The sequence below is a fragment of the Poecilia latipinna genome, unplaced genomic scaffold (assembly GCF_001443285.1).
Source record: "Poecilia latipinna isolate Pla-1442-1.1 unplaced genomic scaffold, P_latipinna-1.0 Scaffold1545, whole genome shotgun sequence".
NCBI lineage: Eukaryota > Metazoa > Chordata > Actinopteri > Cyprinodontiformes > Poeciliidae > Poecilia > Poecilia latipinna.
Window position 1 is genome coordinate 41107 of NW_015114161.1, and position 17872 is coordinate 58978.

The 17872-nt window shown below is 41.3% G+C and overlaps 1 protein-coding gene across 3 annotated transcripts in view; it reads left to right on the forward strand.

The window, feature by feature from the left end:
- Positions 1–15287, forward strand: part of slc24a3 (solute carrier family 24 member 3) — a 47527-nt gene extending 32240 nt beyond the window's left edge. The window contains exons 3-18 of one of the 3 annotated variants that reach the window (XM_015058504.1): positions 4562–4638; positions 6233–6307; positions 6416–6500; positions 6605–6708; positions 6994–7068; positions 7234–7259; positions 7365–7418; positions 8294–8421; positions 9514–9674; positions 10998–11238; positions 11469–11635; positions 11800–11914; positions 13163–13275; positions 14169–14234; positions 14328–14503; positions 14778–15287. In XM_015058504.1, the coding sequence (XP_014913990.1) occupies positions 4562–4638; positions 6233–6307; positions 6416–6500; positions 6605–6708; positions 6994–7068; positions 7234–7259; positions 7365–7418; positions 8294–8421; positions 9514–9674; positions 10998–11238; positions 11469–11635; positions 11800–11914; positions 13163–13275; positions 14169–14234; positions 14328–14477 (1637 nt within the window). In that variant the 3' untranslated portion in view covers positions 14478–14503; positions 14778–15287. Of the gene's footprint in view, positions 1–4561; positions 4639–6232; positions 6308–6415; positions 6501–6604; positions 6709–6993; positions 7069–7233; positions 7260–7364; positions 7419–8293; positions 8422–9513; positions 9675–10997; positions 11239–11468; positions 11636–11799; positions 11915–13162; positions 13276–14168; positions 14235–14327; positions 14643–14776 lie in introns of those variants that run through there. The other 2 variants (XM_015058505.1, XM_015058503.1) reach the window with 2 other exon arrangements.
- Positions 15288–17872: the final 2585 nt, after the last annotated feature.

Here is a 17872-nt window from a genome sequence, read left to right on the forward strand (position 1 = left end):
GAGAGGGAGGGAAAAAAAAAAAAAAATGTCTTTTTCTTTTCAAAAATTTTACACATCTAAAAAAAAAAAAAAAAAAAAAAAAAATATATATATATATATATATATATATATATAATTCAAAAAAGATTAGGAATATCCTTCAGCAATGCCAGTCTTGAACTGCAGGATTACCGAATAATTCCAGTGCACCTTCACTTTACGGCAGCATGTCATTTTGTTTTCATGCTCTGCAGGAGAGCGTCTATAGAGCCCAGAAACGGTGATGCATATAATATATTCTTCTATCTGCTGCATGTTCCACAAGATGTGTGGGAAAAAGATGTCTGCTTGGAACAGATTACTGCCACTGGACTGTTGTTCAACTAAACCAAAAATAAATAAAACTTAAATATTGAGCCACATTGAACCTTACTGAATGTTAACAGCCACCAAAGGCAAAAACCCCATAACAGAGCCAAAGGGATACTGAAAATAAGACAAATAAAAATAAATGTCCCCTCACAGGTTTGGTTTGTTTGACAGTGCAGTGTGAAAGCGAACCGAGTAGCGATTTTGGTCCTCAATAGAACCGAGTCTATGGATTATCAAGTGTGAAGACGCCGTTAATGTCCTCCATCATTTCTGGTGTTGTTTAAATACCAATAAGTGTGTCTCACTTTGTATGTATGTGCTGAAACATGTTCGGATTGTATAAACAGAAGAAGCTAAAGAGTTTACCCTTAGAAAGATGTTTGTATATTGTTGTTGATGCTATTAATAATTTAATATAAGTTTTTTTAAAGTATGTGTACTTGCTGTATAAAACCTCCAAACTTATCCTTCCAACCTAGCATTGTGAAAAAACAAAAAGAAATATAACTTCTTTTAAGTAAGTTTTGTGTATTATTGTCATGGTTTTCAGGGTTTTCCCCATTGTATTTTAAGCCTGGTGGGCCACCAGGCTTTACTTGTACCCCCACCAGGCTAAGCATTGCTTATTTATTTAAGTCTTTTTAAAATGTTTGCATTTTTTATGGCTTTATAGTTGGTGCTCAGGTATTAACCTCCCAGTCTTTCAATAACACATAATTATCAAGTGATATTTCTGGTTCAGTTCAGAGATGATGCACAAGATGTTGAACTTGGACACAAAATGATCTGCAAATCAAAGAAGGGGAAAAAGTCTAACCCAAACATAAGAGAGCAAACTAAAATGCACAGGTGACAAAACATGAAAAATAGGAAAGACACAAAGGAATGAACTTATATATCAAGTATCATTACTATGGTTAGTAATGATAACCATAGTGAATTAAATAGAAAAGGCCAAGACCTAATTGGCAATAATAAACCCAGAAAACAAACAGCAGGAAACTAAAACAGTTGTTGACCGGTGTGAAAGAAACTGTAGTAAATATTCCCATCAGCAGCAGGGGATTGAAACAGAATAACAGCACAGACTCTTTTACTTTTTGCACGTATAGACAGAGTAATAGATCACGTCGCTGGTTTAAATGTGGCGCTTGAGTGCCATAAAAAAAAAAAGATGAGTATATCAAGCCGAGTCCTGACTCAGTGAATAAAGGAGATAAATGCGTGTCAAAGGTCTTCCTTTCCATTCACATTTCTTCTCTCTCCTTCCTTTCATCACTTGTTCCTTGGCAGCGCTACATCATGTCAGGCTGCAAACCTTCCCCCTTTCTGCCTCGCCTTTTTCCCTCTCTCTTTCTCTGTCTCTCTCTCTCTCAGTGCTCCTGTCACTTTGGATGAGCAGACGGCCTCGTGTTGTGTTCGGGCCACACAGGGCAAGCTGAGGCTCCAGCCGCCTGACTCACGAGCTCTCGGCTACAGGGAAGAGAGAATGTCACTGCGCATCGAGTTGCCTTCACGTTACACAAGGGCACACTCTCAGCTCACAAACACACAGCGGAGGAAGAGCACACAGAGCCTCCTGGTGCATAGTGAGCCAAGCAAATCCCAAACACACACACACACACACAGTGACAGTGGGCTGATGCTATTTTTAACTGCCTACTCCGATGCACGCTCATATTCAACAGGAAAACACACATGATGACACAGAGATGCAGCACATTTCTGTTTGTTGTGATTGACTGCTGATATCAGATGGGAATGGACGCGTCACATAATAAAAAGGTTTGTTGAAAAAGTGTCCGCAACTGGGAGCATCTCCTAATGTATTGGAAGCCAACGGCAAACACCTCTAACACGTCCTTGGAGTTAGGTGTTATGACCGGATGACATCGGATAAATGAAGTTCTCGTCCAGATCCAGTTCAAGGTTTGAAAAGATCACTTGACAATTATGTGCTATTGGAAGATTAAATACTGTATTATAAAATGCATAAATTTAAACTAAAACAAATAAGCAATTCTTAGCCTGGTGGGGGCACAAGTAAAGCCTGGTGGCCCGCCAGTCTTATAATACACCGAGGGGAAACCCTGCAGTGTTTATGTTCCTGGAGCTTTCTGCAACAGCATGCAAATGTTCCAGAAGTGTGAATGTCGTCACATGAAAACTCAACATTTACTGTTGCACAGAGACTCTGTACATCATTCTGCATAGGGACTCGGATATTTTGCATGGAGATTTGAAAGTTGACTGAATTCAGCTGTTACTCTTCCACTCCTTCCATTGATCTAAATTCTTGTATTTCTCAAACTACTGGACGAGGAGAAGTAGCAATTCATCTTTCAGTCAGATTTATTGATTAATCCCTGGCCAATTAACAGCTGCAGTTCTTTTGAACTGTATCAAACCCTTACTTTCCCCCATGCGAATGGCACATTAACTAATTAATTAAATTAATGGAGCTAAATTGTGTCCATAAAGTTTGTTCAAAAGAAAAATAATTTGAAACTGAAAAAATAACACACTTCACTGATAGAACCTGCTTATGTCAACATACCACCCAAATATCAGTGAAAAAATATATATATTGACACATTTGAGCTGCATTTTCAGTTCGTTTTTACCATTTCCCATGCTCTGAGAGGAACACAGAGGAGCCGCTAGACCACAGTTTCTACCATCCGACAGCTCTACTATGCATGGCCTCCTCTTCTAATATGGGCAAATTATGTTAGTGATAACATAAAGGCTGGCTGTCATTTCATCACACAGGGAAACAGAAAGAAAACAGATGCATTCAATATGTAAACACAAGTGTTTCTTTCTGTTGGAAATGTGCTACATAAATTGACCTCCAGGAGAAGTTCATTTCCTTAGCGACGTTTTTGTAGCTATGGCCTGATTGCTACTTCTAAATAACCTTTTTCTCTGATTTGCCTGGAGTATTCTTTTTTTCTTCTTCATGCTGTAAGCCAGGAATACTGATTAACCAATGAATGGACCTTCTATCTTTATACTCCAATTACTGGAGACACTCTTACTGCATGCAGCTGATCTCCTTTCCACTTATTGTGAGACTACTGGCACCAATTGACTGGACCTCTGTTGAATTAGGTCAGTCGATTTGAAGAGGGGGTTGAATATTTACGCAATCTCTTAAGGTAAATATTTTATGTAATTGTCATTATTTTGTTGAACTCTGTTTTTTCTTTGACATTGAAGAGTTTTTGCCTTTTTTTTTTTTTTTTTTTTTTCAAAAAAGCCAAATGTTGATGGTCAGACTTGATTTGTAAAAGTAACATGTGGACAAGGTGTAAAACATACCAACTTTCAAGGTGGTGAGTATTTTTATAGGCATTGCGTGTGTTTGACAGAGTGTCATAGGTGGCTGAATGGAAGTTTTTATTATTATTTAAGCACAAACTATCAGGTTAAGTTGATCAATACAGTCATCTTGAATCTATATAGTTTACATACAATCTCTGTCTGGTTATTCAGATGTTTTTCAAACATTTTATTTATTTTAACTTGTGATTTAATGCTGTTGCCATGTGTATGGTAGCTGAACAGACTCTGTTACAACTACGTGCAACAACACAGCACTTGTTGAAGCTGTTTGTCATGGAAACTAAGCTAATTTGTTTAATATGTGATGAGGTAACAAGCCAGACTTGTAAAATTACTGAAGGTCATCACCATGAATTGTTATTTATCGTCGTTGTCAGAGAGGTCATTCTGTGAGCAAGGCTTACCCAGCCATTCAGGACTCTTGCCACCAAAGACCACCAACAGATATGAAGCAGAAGTCAGAATTGTTGGGAAATATGTGGGAGCGGGACATCTGCTGAGTCTGATGTCTGTTTTTTGTTTTTGTTTTTTTCCAGCCATGACGGCTTCCACAGCTGTTTCTTCTTCCTCTCTCTTTCTCTTCCTTCTTCTTATTCTCTGTTTAGAATTACAATCTACAAGTAAAATGATCAAATCAGCACTAACCTTTCCTGAAAGTGAAAGTGGCTCCACACATTTTCCTGTTGTAATCTTTCCTCTGAAAATCACTGTGATGTTTCTGTTCACTGAAATGTTCCCAACCAGTTGACTGTCCCTGTTCCCTGACGTCTACAGTAACTACTTACTAGTAACTACTTACTGTAAAACTCCTGAATACTTGAGCTTTATTCGGGCTCTCTCTTTTGTTCTTGTGTCGTTGCAGCGATCCATGAGTTCCCCAGAGATTATTTCACCAACCAGGAGCGCACAGAGGGAGCAGTGGGCCTCCATGTTCTGTGTGTAAGTGTCATCTGCAGCATTCTGCATTAGCGCCAAGTGTGTTTCACATTCCCATATTTAAATGAACAACACGGTGGAAAAGCGTCTGCTTTTTAAGAACCCAGGGCCTCCAGAGGTTTAGAAAATACCAGACGGATTCAGTTTTACATGACATGTTGACTGGGAGCAGAATGTGGATAAGGTGCTAATGTAGTGGAAGAAGCTCACCTCATATTTACGGCGGCTGCAATATTCATACAACTGGAACATTTTGTCCTCGCAGCTGCGAACTTCAACAGATTGTATTGGAATTTTATGCGACAGAGCAACACGAAGTACAGTGCGACGTAGAAATGTGTACGAAAACTGACGCATCACATTCAGGCTGTTTTATTAACAATTCTACAAAAGTGTCATGTCCCAGATTCAGATCCAGATTCAGATTTATTCACATCCCAAATGGGCAATTGATGTCACAGCAGGTATAAAAACTGAACAACAAAGTATTAAAGTTAAGAAATGAAAAACAATAAAGCATACCAAGAAAGACGGCAAATATAAATCAATACATAATGGGAAAGGAATAGCAGGGTATGTCATTGTGGACCGACAACAATCAGATGCGATGCCTCCTACCTCGTCCTGCATTGACAAGAGAAATTGCTGTGAGAACAACAGAGTGCATGTGCACAACACAAGTTTGTGCGAGTTTGCCACATCAGATAAATAGTGCAAGGCTGAACGTGAAGGTATTACACTGAGCAAGACGCCCCCCCTCTTCTGTTCATCCCGAGACGTGAGTGAGCCCAGCTTCTCACCTGAAGGAATGTAAATATTACCTTCTGCATTTATCCAAAACATCTTACACATATTATGTTTAAGGCATCTAATAAGCTGCTAGCTGAGCTCATACAAAGCATGTTTTTTGAAAGAGAAAGGGAGATATAACTCAAATGTTTACTCAAACTTAAGGATTCGTAGTTTATGCACAACAAGGAAGAGCTTTTGTATTTCAATTCATGGGGTAAAATTATGGAAGTTAAATGAGGAGTTAAAACAAAGTCAAAATTTAATACAATTTAAAAGGAAATATAAGGAGACATAGAAACATGGATGTGTAAATCATGGGTATATGCGAGTATGGATATGTGGGTATCCATACCCACATATAAGTGTGTGGGTATGGATGTATATATCTAGACATATGTAAACCCAGATAACATGGAAAATTAATTAACCTGTTTATTTTTATTTTTGATTTGATTTATTAATGTGGGTCCATCTGAAAATATTGTATGAGTCTATGAGGTAGGAGTTCATAAGTTTCTTACTTCTTCCTTCTCCTTTTCGAGATTATTAAGATTAATGTGTCTTTTGCATTCCTTGTTCATGTGTGTGATTTCATACTTCTATCATGTTTGAACATGAATAAATAAATAAATAATAAAAACAAATAAACAAAAGCAAATGATAAAAGATGTGCATGCCTGGTTTGCAGTAGTGCACCGTTAGCAAACCGCTAAACACTTCAATCAGATGAAGTTGAGCACAGATTGTGTTTCTGCAGGTGCTTCAGTGGAGTGAGTGTATTCATTGTGTATCCTGGTCTCTGTAGGCAGTCTACATGTTTTATGCCCTGGCATTGGTCTGTGATGACTACTTTGTCCCCTCACTAGAGAAGATTTGTGAGGTAAGAAGTCAATGCCGGTCACTCTTGCACCTCTGCTGAGGATCTCTAGACCGCCACTGTTTCCTGTAGAGAAAATCCTCTCTCTCTCTTCTTCTCCTGTCCAAACAGCGTCTTCAGCTGAGTGAGGACGTGGCAGGAGCCACCTTCATGGCAGCTGGCAGCTCAGCTCCTGAACTCTTCACTTCAGTCATTGGTGCGTAGCTCTTTGAACTTTAAACCGACCCTAAACGTCTTCGTCCTAGAGGTGGCCTCTGTAATCTCTCTGACACATACACAGCCTTTTGTTCTGTCGTGCAGGAGTGTTCATCACCAAAGGCGACGTTGGCGTGGGCACAATTGTGGGCTCTGCTGTCTTCAACATTCTCTGCATTATTGGAGTGTGTGGCATATTCGCTTTGCAGGTACAAGACAAAACACACACACAGAGAGAGAGAGCTCTGCATAGCTTTCGTGCACTGTTGACGCTGCAACGTTCTTCATGAAACAATGAAGTTTATTAGGTGACAGACAGAAACGTCTTAGCCGCATGATGATCTGGGTTTGATTATTTATCTGTTTTAACTCCTGAAATTAATTTGTCCACTAGTTGGAGTCGTTCACTGAGGGGGAAAAAAAACAACATCTATATGTGGAGCTTTTGTGTCACCACAGTATTTAATCATAATCCTCCTGTCACTGTGTCTCAGACCATCCGTCTGTCCCGCTGGCCTCTGCTCAGAGACTCTTGCTACTACACACTGTCTATCTCTGCCCTTATAGTGGTAAGTGCTGATGGTATTCTCTGCCAAAGAACCAGTTTGTTGGATAGGAAAATATTACTATCAAATCTCATAAATCACATCAGTGATAGCTTTCCTTTATGATCAGAAAACCAGAGTCCACATCACGTGTAATGCTTTGCTTCTTGTCTCTCTTTCATGCAAAAGTTTATATATGACGAGAAGGTGGTTTGGTAAGTTATGGAGCTTCGATTATTTACCACAAATTTGGTAGAATTCCAACTTTTTGTTTCGCTAACCAGGGTAAAACACGGTTGACTGATATTTTTAATCTTTAGGTGGGAAGCTCTGACACTGATTCTGATGTATTTCGTCTATATTTTGATCATGAAGTAAGTTTAAGACTCAACCACTCATTTTAAGAAACTTTATTTTTTTGTATATCCTTCATGTCATTCATGGTCAGGAGAGACTTTTTCCTCCTCATCACATCCATTCTGTATTTTTAGTGAAAATCAAAACCAAAGGTTTGCGCATCATGACCCCCATCAGTAACAGTGAACATGTTTCTATAACTACATCCCCAATGCAGAGGCATGAAAAACTGTTTGCTCCCATCATGAGTTATTTTTTTGTATATTTGTTACACGTAAACTGTTGGAAATACATACCACAAGTACAAGTACAAGGTGATGTCTTCAGCTTCTGCCAATTGGGTTGGTAGCATTACACCACTTAGCTCTACAGTGAGCTGTAGCTTAGCAACCTCATTAGAAACTAACTCCTGACTATTATTTTGTGTGTGGACGGAGCAGAACATGTAGGGTTTGCAGAAGTTGAGGATTGGTGTGTATTCAATGTGGGGCGAAATTGTCACAGAACCTGGTGGTTCTTCACCGGATGCTGCAGTATTTCCTGCAGCATCCGGCCAGCCAACTAAAAAGTCATTTTTGTCGATGAAATAAAGTAAAAATCATTTTCTCTGCTGCTCTCACTGCTTTTTGTAGAACTTTCCATTCTGACACTTTGCACCTACTAGCATTTGTTCAATTTGCATTGTAATTAGTGTGATGATCTGGAACTCTTAGGTATGACAAACATAGAAAAAACTAGGAGCAGACTGTTTTTCTCAACGCTATGTATAACCAAAGTAAATAAGTGAAAGCTAAAACACACAACGCATCCAGCTAATCTGATCGTAGAGATAAACAGGAGACATGTTGCAGGTCCACAGAGTACATGAAGGTGACCCGACTTCCTGTTGCAGGTTGAACTGCTACATTGTTCGTTTCCTTGAGAGACAGAAGAAGAATCCATCTGGTTTAAGTAATGGAGCTGCTACTAACACTGAACTAGACGATGGCTATGATGCTACTGCTGTCCTGCTGAAGAAAGGTACAACTTTTATTTGACTATCACTTCACAACAAGTTGTTCAGAATGATTGCTGACCTCTGGTCAGTGTTCTGTACAGAGACGGTCTCCTTTAAACTCTGGACAAAGACTTCTTGTTACTTAGCCTTCTTGTGTCTGTAGAGGAGGCTGATTAGTAGACCAGATGGGTCTACTAATTGACCCCAACTCTGTGTCTGATTGGTTTGGATCCTGAATTTTCTATTTTTGCAAGCACAAATTGATGTATAGCAAGGTCTCCCCGGATGTATTACCAGCCTGGCAGGCCTTAGGCTTAGGCTTTACTTGTGACCCCACCAGGCTTAGCATCGCTTATTTTTTAAAGTTTTTTTTTTAAATGTCTGAATACTTTCAGACCTTATGGTTGGTATTCAGGTATTAATCTTCCAATCTTTCAATAATTCATAATTATCAAGTGATATTTTCAAATTTCCTGTCAACTTTAAACATTTTTTTAACTCAAAAACTCGACGGGTTGCTGGATGAATGACTGCCCTAGCGCCCAACTACCGGGCTTAGCAAGTTTTCTGGGGGAAACCTTGTATAGTCTTGCTACAATCCAAACTTGTCTCTGGTTGCCAATGTCATCAAGCGTGTAGGGAGCATGCACGCTTGCTCCCTACACGCTTGTGGACCGCTGTTGGCTGCGGTCCACAGCCCACAGCAGAAGTGGACTGTGGACCGCAGCTCTCGCATATCTGTCCCGTCCAAAGTTCATTTCTTGTGTGGTTTTGCATTAAGATGTAGGACCTGTCTTCTGAAGCGATAGAAAGTAACTGTTTACACAGTGAGAGGACAGATACTTGCTGCTCCAGAGTATGAGCAACTCCAGGAGGCCAAATAACAAACTAGCTGAATTAACCAGAAAGCAGTTAAGGCCGATGGAGCCGCTCCAAGTATGTGGCATGCCAAAATAAGTGAATCTTCATCAGTAGAGCATGCATGAGAGTAAGTGTTTCCCACGTTGCCCAACCTCTGTTGTTTATGTGAGAGTTTTAGCACAAACAGCTGAATGATGTCGACATATTCTCTGTTAGTCATGGTGCTGCTGTTGTATGTGTGTGACTCTTAACAGCAAACCACCACAGAAAGCCATCTGTGCTGATGGTGGACGAGCTGCTCTCTGCGTACCCCCACCAGCTGACCTTTTCCGAGGCTGGCATGAGGATCATGATCACCAGTCACTTCTCTCCAAGAACCCGACTCACCATGGCCTCACGGATGCTCATCACTGAGGTGAGGTCAAAGACACAGAAACTCAAATTGCTTTCATCCGGGGTGTGAAGTCTCACCTCCAGAGGTTTGTAGCTGTGGTAGACGTGTGCAGGGGCAGGACAGAGCCTGGGCCAGTTGGACAGGGGATCCATGCCAGGGGATCCACGCTACTGTCTTAGTTCCCATTTCTTGCTGCCTAATCTTTACAACAGCAATAGGGTCCAGAAGTGTGGCATGGTGGACCTTGCTGGCACGAGAGGAGCACCAGGCAGTGCCCTCTCCTGCTTTGCTTCAACCTAATTTGCATATGAACTACGGTGGCTTGGGCATTGCTTGTTCCTGGCTGCTGATCTGCAGCTCTCAGGAATCTTCCATGCCAGCTGTGGGCTTTGAGGATTGAGAATCAGAGAATAAATGTAGCTGTTCTGTTGTTGGCCTTATACGTTGGTTTTTTAGGCAACAATAGAGAACAGCCAGCGTCATGAAGACCGAGAAACAGCAGACAGAGCAGCGAGAAAGTAGGAGGGTTAGATTTTAATTTAAAAAAAAGTTTGGTATAGTATGGCTGCCTCCACTTAAACTGACAGAAGAAAGGTGTTAAAAAAGGAAGGAGCTAAGAGACCCAAGATGACTGGAGGGGCTGCAGAGAACCACAGCTCAGAAAGGGGGAATATGTTCACAGGACAAATAGTCATGGAATCATTTGACCGTATGGATGACCGGCTAGAAGTCATTGCTGAAAGAGATGAGAAATGGTAAATGGCCTGTTCTTGTTTAACACTATACCAAGTTCAGTGTGAAGCCCCAAAGCGCTTCACACTAAATTCAGTCGTACCAAACTCACTTGGCCCTCTGACCACCACCAGCTTGCTCAAGGACACCACAACAGAGATGGATGGAGCGGGCATCGAACCAGCAACAACCTGATTGCTGGACAAACTCCTACCGCCCTTGCCTCCATCTAAGGTTTGCCACAAATCGTGTAGGAGTCCCAGCAAATATGGAAGAGGGTGTTATGCTCAGATGAGGCCAAAACTGAACTTTTTGGCGAAACACTTTGCATGTAAGACAACAGAATGTTCAATAAAAGTCTCTTGTCTGTTTAAATACCTTTCAGATAAACTTTGAGTTGCTTCTTCGTGTGTCTGCTCTAACCTCCTGTTTAAGGGTCGTTTTCCTTTCACTGTCACCACATTCCCCTTTGGTAGGGGTTTTGGTTGAAGAGTTGTAGTAGAGGCAATTTATTGCATTTCCTTAGATGAAGACTTTTTACCAGTCAGAATAAAACTAATTAAAAATCCGTCTCTATCAAAACTGAGCTTGTCCTTTCTTCATGTTGCACAGAGACAGAGACTAATCAACACACGGACTCTGACCAACGGCGAATCAGACGTCTTTGTCAAAAGAGGCAGTAGGCGGGGCATCGAAAATGGACTGTCCAGGGCAGAGAGGCGCCTCAGCATTCGTCGTGACGATCGAGAGGCGGGCAACGAGACGGAGAATGAAGACAATGAAAACAATGAGAATGATGAAGAGGAAGAGGAAGATGAGGGAGATGGACCTTTTGTGCCCTTCCAGTGTCCAGGTGAGCTCTTGAAGGCAATTCTCCACCTCTGTTGCCCCAAAAGCCAAGTTAGCAAATCTTAGTCTTTTTTCAGCTGCTGACCACTTTTGATGAAATTGCTGTTATGGATGGTGAATGTTAGTATTTATGTTCTTCCACCGATTTTCTCTGACTAATCGCTGTGTGCTGGCCTGTGCAACGTGTCCTAATCTCTGAGCCATCTCGTTCTGTGTCGGCCTGTGTGTCTGCAGCTGGTGTGTTTAACAAGCTGAAGTGGCTGCTGGCCTGGCCTCTGTGCCTGGTGCTGTTCTTTACCGTCCCCAACTGCTCCAAACCTCGCTGGGAGAACTGGTTTATGCTCTCCTTTATTTTCTCCACCCTTTGGATTGCCTCCTTCTCCTACATCATGGTCTGGATGGTGAGTTGTGTCCTTTCTTTGTGTTTCTGACAAACTAAGACAAGCCCGGTATTGCATTCAGTGTTAAGGGTTAACGCGTGACCCAGGTGTAGAAACCATCTCCACCTGGACTTCTTTTATGACTTCCGGGGCGAAAGACACAACCTTCTGTCTCTGTGTGTCAGGTAACAGTGATCGGCTTCACACTCGGAATCCCCGATGTGATCATGGGCATCACCTTCCTGGCAGCTGGCACGAGCGTTCCCGACTGCATGGCGAGTCTGATAGTGGCGCGGCAAGGTAACACATCCGCGAGGCGGCCAACGTGCAGAGGCACCAAAAGTCTTGACTAGAGTCCTCTTCTGCCCCTCCCGTTTTGTGTCCTGTTCAATGCATCCAGTTTAAACCCTCTGTCAGGAATGACTGCGCTCTGCCGGTGAAGTGTGCTGCAGCAAAGACCATGCTCTTCAGCATTACTGGTGTATAAAAAATCTATTTAAAATTGAAACAAGAATCACTTAGCCAGGCACGAATAATCCACTGGCGGGAAACCCTGCATGGCTGACATATCTGGTACTGATGTTGAAGTTCCTTCTTTTTTTCTAATTTCAGCAAATTTTGCCCCATTAATGGACTGATAAGACCTAGAAAATAGAAAATGTTTTATGTTTGTTGTTTGTGGCCCATGCAGAAAAATCTGCACCTTCTGGGGAGGATTTATACCTCCGTGCCCAGATTTGATCTCGGTTCCTGCAGTGGAATCACTCCTTACATGGCATTTTATTATACTTCTCTATCTGTTTATGTATTTTCATGTAAAACAATCAAAACAGGTATGCAGTGTTTGTCAAATTACAGAAATAATCTTTATGATTTCTAAATTATTGTAGAATTATTTATTTCTTGCCTGATCAGAGAATGTCATTAGCTTTAGGTTTTGTTCAGACGGGGTTTTTTGCCCCCCCATGTACAAGAAGTCCTACCTCAGATTGAAAAGTTAGTCACTCGTCATCAAGTGTCGGTGTGTAAATAGAGACTTCTTCATTCTCCCAGCGTGACAGAACAGCAGAGTCTAAGAGAAGCCTCCATCAAACAGATTTGGAGGGGAGCAGATGAATCACATGGAAACAAGCGACCAAGGCATTTCCTGTCATCTTGGTCCAGGAAGCTAAAAGAAGATGGAGGGAAAACAAGCTGGCAGGAGTCCCATCCTCCCTGCTTTCATCTGTGTTTATTCTCACTCTTGCCATTAAATATTGAAGCAGCTGTGTGTGTGTGTGTTTGTATATGTGTGTATACGTGTGCAGGTTTAGGTGTCTGTAAGTGGGTTATGTCAGGCAGGGTGACACAAACACATGGGGGCTTCCCATGGCTACAAAGAGATTTTTTTTTTTGAAGTACAGACTTGACTTTTGGATGTCAGTACTACAGTCGGCATCACTGATCTTCCATATGCCCACCCACCTTTAACTCTTCTCTCTCCCTCCTACCTGCCTTTGTTTCTGCCCTTCTTTCATTCTGTCTACTCTTTTCTGTCGCTGACTCCAGGTATGGGAGACATGGCCGTGTCCAACTCCATCGGCAGTAATGTGTTTGACATCCTGGTAGGGCTTGGCCTCCCCTGGGCCCTGAAGACACTGGCCATTAATTACGGCTCTGCTGTAAGTCCAGCTGTAGGCCTCCTAATGATAAAGTTTCTAATATTTACACTGTGACTGTCTTAATGTCAACGTTTTGGCCAACTGCCTTTCTTTGAATTGATCCAAATCATCTGAGAAACATCATGTACGTTAAAACGGATCTGTGTATAAATACTAGAAATGAAGACAAATGACTGAATCTGAATTCAGGGTTTGTCCTTCTAGGATCCTTTTTATCGTCTTCTTTTGTTCCCATTTCAGCATTCTAATATTTGATGCAGTTGTGATGTAGAGAAAAAGAAAAGAGAAAAAATGTAGAAAAAAAAATATTTCACATGCCCTGCGGTCTTTAACAGGCATGCCTTGCTCACTGTTGAAAACTCACTTTAATACATTGGATTACTGATATTGCATGCTTTGTAATTTTTTATGTTTTTTATTTATTTTATTTTAAGTCATGTGTCAAACACGAGGCCTGGGGCTAAATCTGGCCCACCAAAACTTTGTGACCATCTAGCAGCGTCACACAAGATTATGATTGACAAGCACTAAGACCCGCCTCCTGCCTCTGATTGGTTGTTTGTAAGCACTGGATGAAAGCAGAGCCACTCAATTTTTTCACAGGTTGTCTGTTTCATACCATATTGTCATGACTGACGTTTCCGTAACTCAAACAATGCAAGGATCAAGAGTTATTGTGGACGGTAACGACGTGGGCATCTCCTTTAGTAGTCAGTCTTGTCGACTTTGGAGTCAGGGATATCTTCATGCACATAAAAAGAGGGTGTACTTTGTTTTCTTTTTTTTTGTTTCATTCCCACAAATTCTGGAACAGTGACAATACCGAAATGAAATTTGTGCCAGAAGATCTCCAGATTGTGTCTGATAAAGTGCCTCGTCTCTTCATTCCACAGATCAAGCTGAACAGCAAAGGGCTCATCTTCTCTGTGGGACTCCTGCTGGCGTCTGTCTTCCTTACGGTGAGTTTGCATCTCACACAGACTTCTGACTCTTCTTACCTCCAGCATCTGTGCTCGTGAGCCTCACGTCCCTCTGCTTCCTGCGATGTCCAGGTGCTGGGAGTCCACCTGAACAAGTGGACGCTGGACAAACGTCTGGGACTCACGTGTCTCTTGCTCTACTCCATCTTCCTGTGCTTCTCCTGCCTGATCGAATACAACATCTTCACTTTTGTCAACCTGCCAACGTGTCGGGAAGACTGAGACGCACCAGCATTGCCACACACACACTCAAACACATGCATACACACACACAGTGAGTCCGATTCACAGGTAGTGTTACAGAGGCAATAGGTGGAGTTCAACAGAGGATCTAAGTCAGAACAGACTCGTTTCTGAGTCTCTTTTTTTTTTTGAGAGGTCCCACTCTGCTCTTTTTTGGGTGCTTGTTTTCCTGCTTGGTGCAATATGGAGCTGCTCTGGTGTTTACTCCCAATCAGACCAGAGTGTGGGACTTTTTCCAGGGTCGGAGATCGGTTAATAACAAGCCTTCACTGTGCTCAACACACACACACGCACACACACACGCACACACATTAACTCACACCTTTGTATTACTGCATGCTTCTCACATAAACATGATTTATTTTGAAGCTCCTGTGTTTAGGTGTGGCGTTTCCTAGCTGCTAACTCTTCCTCACGGTGTACGCGAGGCCTTGATGAGGAGAGTAGAAACGAACAAAGCAATGTCGAATCTGAGGTGGGCGGAGTCAGCTCAGCACTTCAGCTGCAGAGGAGTTGTTTGGGTTGCTGGAAGTCTCTCGGTAGCAAACAGACCCAGTTATGCACATGTGCACATTATGTCCAGTCAGAGTCACTTTGTTCATGCTTCAAGTGTGTATAGACGTGTGTAGAGACAGTCTTCCTCTTCTGCTTTTAGACGTAAAACTACAGACAACCAGGGCATTACCTTTTTATGAAGTGACTCACAGTTGTAGTTGTTTTTTTTTATTTTTTTACTCCTTCTTGTATATACCCCCCTCCCCCGCCCAGATGATTTATTTATTATTTATTAATGCCACACACACACACACTTGTCTCGAGGTCACAGAAACAAACAGAAGAATACCACTTAAACACAAAACAAGCACAACGTCTTCTGAGGGATTGATCTGGAATTCTGCATGTGGATGTCAGAAATGTCCAATTTACACTGACCAGCTCCATGAGGAACATCCTTATAAAAAGAAGAGGATCTCGTTTTTTTTATTATTATTATTATTATAATTATTATTATTATTTTGTCTGCTGCTTTTGTCTTCTTAAAGACTCCAAGTTAACGGACTCAATAGAGGTGGGTTCAAAGTACTTCCTCTGTGGCGGAACGAGATTGGACCAGGACTGACCGTTCTGCTCTGGACATGTCTTATTTTGGGAGTTCTTTGTATTTTGTACTGACAAATGTCTGGATTTGTCCACTTAGGTTTTGTGATAAGTCAAAGTGTCCTACTAGAATTAGAGCATGTACTGTTGTGATTTAATGTAAGCCCTGAAGGGCAACAACTTCCTTCGAGGCGGTGGCTGATTGTGAGACCAAACATGACTTTCTTACAGATGAGCTTTGGCAACTCCTTCAGTCCAGACAGCTTATCCAACAAAACAAAGACTGTTTCAGGGTCTAGTTTACCCGTCAGTGGTATCCTGTTTCAAATCTGAGAAAAACAACCAGTGTTTTAATGTACAAATCATTCCAATCACATGTTTCTGTCTGTACATCAGTCAGAAATATGTGTCTGATAGGATCTTGTCTACTTATTTTGTGTTTTTTTTTTGTTTTTGTTTTTTTTTGTTGTAAATATTAATTGCTCTGAGTGGGAAACAGGGTTCGAAACTTATGTAATGCAATAACTATAAGCTTACTCCCTTGTCAGGTTGCAGCTTTAAAGACAGTGGGAGGTCTAACAGTACAAACTGAGACGAGACAATGCATCATTTTGAGCTCACGAGAATGAGACAAGATGAAAGCAATATCTTTGGGAAATTATAATCCAATTTCCTTTGTTTTCACAAACAGTTTTTTTTTTTTTTTTGCCATGTGCTTCCTAAAGCTCACCCTCAGTTTTAAGTTTCAATATTAAAGCCAGTCCTGATGATAAGTCCTTAAACTGAAGATGACATAATGCAGTCCAGATTCATTAGGAACTCTATAAAATGACCCTTTAGTTTTACCCCATTAGGAATGCACATGCAGATGCTAACTTTAGCTTTGTTAGCAACCTGCAGTTAGCCAGTTGACAGTTAAAACTGTTGTCTTCTTCAGTGTTTTCTGTAACTGTGTGTTGTCAGCTAGTCTAATGACCAGATTCTGCTGATATAACTGAACGACTTCTTCCTGTCTGACTTCAAAATAAGAGTCTCAAGGGCGGATGCAACAGGATTGTCAGGATTAAAGATGCAGGTGTCAATGTCTTAAGCATACTTCACAAGACAAAGTCACAGATTACATGTACAAACTCAGCTTCCATCGTGAAACGCTCTCGTTATGTGGAATTCTGTATAAATCAAGTCGACATTTGATATTTATTGATTCAGGGATGCTCTCGCTCTTCTGGAATGAGACTCAAGCTTTCTCACTCCGCCCAGATAGATCTCCTTTAGAGTAAGAGCTCTTCCTGTAACCACAGCGGTACTTGGACAGTTCTCTGTGAGGCCCTGATCACTCTGCAGATGTTTTTAGGTGAATCCCACCAGTCCAAATTAATCTCCTTGGTGTTGCTCATGTTAAGCAGAGAAACATTGTTACTTGTTCAACTGTTTTCCCATTTCTGTTTGGTTACATCAGCGATTACTATGAGTATTTTATGATAATGCCGTCAATCTGTGGGCAGCTCAGTAAGTTACTAAGGTCTTTGTGTTTAGAGGAACTCTTAAACCTTGAGGTATAGAGGTAGCATGCAATATTGATTGCACCAAACCTTAACTACTTGTATCCTAAAGCAATCCAAGATGCATTTACTATGCAGCTTGTGCTATTGTACTCATGACAAAATATTATTTATCGTCTTGGTATGATCTATCTACTGATGGATTTAGAGCAACGTAAACTGTGTGGTCTAAAAGTGGACTATCGCTGCATTCCAGTTACCTCTGAAGTCAGAACTCGTAACTGTGATTGACGTCACATGCAAACCAAGTTAACATAGAGAAGTCGGGATTTCAGTGTTGCCAAGCACATAGACGTTCGCAGTACCTCTGAACATCATTTTAAGTTTTATTTTCTTCAAGCAAACATCACTTTTAATTTTGTTTAGCTTAGAGTTGCAAGTGCTACAAGTAAACATTCCTAGTCTTGTAAAATACAATTGTCGACGTGAGGATCGGCCATATTGAAATGCAAAGTGGGTCTTACAAGTCGTAACTGGGGGTAGTCAGAGTTTCTCCCACTTTATCAGTAGGAAGTCCAGTCCAGAATAACCCAGTTCCAAATACAAACCGTAACCTTCCTTAAATAATGGCCTAAGTTATTTTTGTAAAAAAGAAAAAAAAATAAATAACGCCACCTCTCCATTGCCAAAAGATGTTTTGCCTTCCTTAGTCAAGGACGGCTTTGTTCGTTAAAACCTTGAGAAAATCTTATTGACTCGCATCTTAATGGTCCA